General features: G+C 40.4%; 1 protein-coding gene across 1 annotated transcript; it reads right to left on the bottom strand.

Annotated features, from left to right (window-relative positions):
• On the bottom strand, positions 1-1,854 carry CSUI_010129 (nop53 (60s ribosomal biogenesis) protein; the record flags this gene model as incomplete). The annotated part of the gene is made up of 2 exons (XM_068070234.1): positions 1,030-1,854; positions 1-314 (listed from the first exon to the last, which is right to left on the bottom strand). Coding segments are annotated over exons 1-2 (453 nt in total), but the record flags the coding sequence as incomplete, so codon positions are not given.

Here is a 1,854-nt window from a genome sequence, read left to right as displayed (position 1 = left end):
AGAGGAAGAAGAAGAAGATGCCTGAGATAGGTCTTGATTAGCTCGAACTTTCATAGTACGAAGAAGATGTTTCTTATGATGCTTGGATATCACTTGAAGAAGCGGGGGCTTTGTATTGGCTAGACAGCTTGTGTCTTTCACAATTCTCTTGACGGACTCTTCTTCTCTCTCATCTTGTTCTCTTTCCGATGAGTTAAGGAGATGCCTGCCACCCTCAGACTTCTTCTCTTGGTGACTACTGTGTGGATCTTTCTCTCGAGACTCTTCGAATATACGCCGAGCTCTATGACTAAGATTCTTCAGTGGATCACATCCTACGAAAAGAAAGAGAAGAAGACAAGATGAAAGAAGTCAGCTAGATGCAGAGACAGAGAGACAGAGAGAGAGACTACTATTCAGAGACAGAGAAACTCTAGATGGGACAGTAGCCGTGGGGTGAGATAGATGTATGCGATAACCTGTAGAGGTAGTAAATAACGTATGGATAGATGATGGATAGACATATCAAGACATGTATGCAAATGTGGACTTCAAAGAAGTCTAAAGAATGCTTATCGACCTACGTAAATAGATAGATAGATAGATAGATTAAAGATAGATAGATAGATAGATCACCCAGAGAGGCAGTGTACAAAGACACATATATAGGCTCTTCATGAACGTAGACATACTGAGAGAGATATTAGCAAGACCCCGCCGTATTCAAGACTACATGTCTATATATAGATAAATATAGATAATAGATATGGAGAGAAAGATAGTTCGAAGATGAAGAGTCTCTCTCCTTCTCTTCCCTTCAGTATACAGTCGTACAAAGAAGGTGAGATACGCGCCCGCAAGAAATGAAGAAGAAAGAGAAGGAGAAGAAAGAAGCAATCTAGAGAGAAGATCGAGATACGTAGATCCTCTTGTGTATATCATCTATCATCCATACATGCTACACGTAGTAAGACCTGCTAGACCTATGCGTATGGAGAGAGATATATATATATGTGTAATTATGTATGGTCGTGTAGGTTGGTTCGATACCTTCTGTATCTAGAGTGAATAGATTTCCTTGTGTCTCGAGAAGATCGACTTTTTCATGAAGAGCCTTCTCATCGAGATACTCCTCTGTCGTAGACAAATCCACCCGTCTCCACTTCTGCTTCTTCGAAGGAGGCGCCATCTCTCCAAAGCGATAAGAAGAGAGGAGAAGAAAAAAGAAAAGCAAGATAAGAAATCGAGAAGGAAGGGAATGGAACAGAAGGAATCTCCTTGGGAAGAAAGTGATAGAAGAAAGTCGGGAGAAAATAAGGGACAGAAAAAGAAGACAATGAGGTAGGTTACATGTATGGAAAGACGGATATAGAGATAGATAGATAGATAGAATGGAATTGTGTGTGTATAAAAGTGAGGAATATGTATGTGTAGGTACGGTTGTCCTTTCCTAGGCCCCCCTTGAGAAAGGAAGAAGAGAAAGAAATAGAAAGACCAAGACGTCTAGAAAGAAGAAGAAGAAAAAGAAGAAGAAGAGACTGAAGATGAGAATGGAAGAATGTCTTTCATGAAAGAGATGTTTCGATCTACTCGAGAAAGAAAAGAAGGCTAAGGGAGACTCATCAAGTGGGTTCGGAGAGCTCTCTTTCTTTGTTTCTTTCTTTCAAGATGCAGAGAGAAACAAGAGAAAGAGATGGATACATTTTCCTTTCGTCTTTCTCCTTTCTTTCTTCAAAGAGAGAGAAGACGTTGGAGAGATGAAAGGTGAGAAGGAAAAGAAAAGAAGAGAATCTGCCCGTGTGACACGGGTCCTTGCAGAAACACCGATTTCTGTCCCTAAGAAAAGAGAAAGAAAGGCAAGAAAAGAAGAAGGAT

The sequence above is a fragment of the Cystoisospora suis genome (genome assembly GCF_002600585.1).
Source record: "Cystoisospora suis strain Wien I chromosome Unknown contig_6716, whole genome shotgun sequence".
Taxonomy (NCBI): domain Eukaryota; phylum Apicomplexa; class Conoidasida; order Eucoccidiorida; family Sarcocystidae; genus Cystoisospora; species Cystoisospora suis.
The sequence above is the reverse complement of the archived record's forward strand: the minus strand, read 5'-3'. Positions and strand labels throughout refer to the sequence as shown.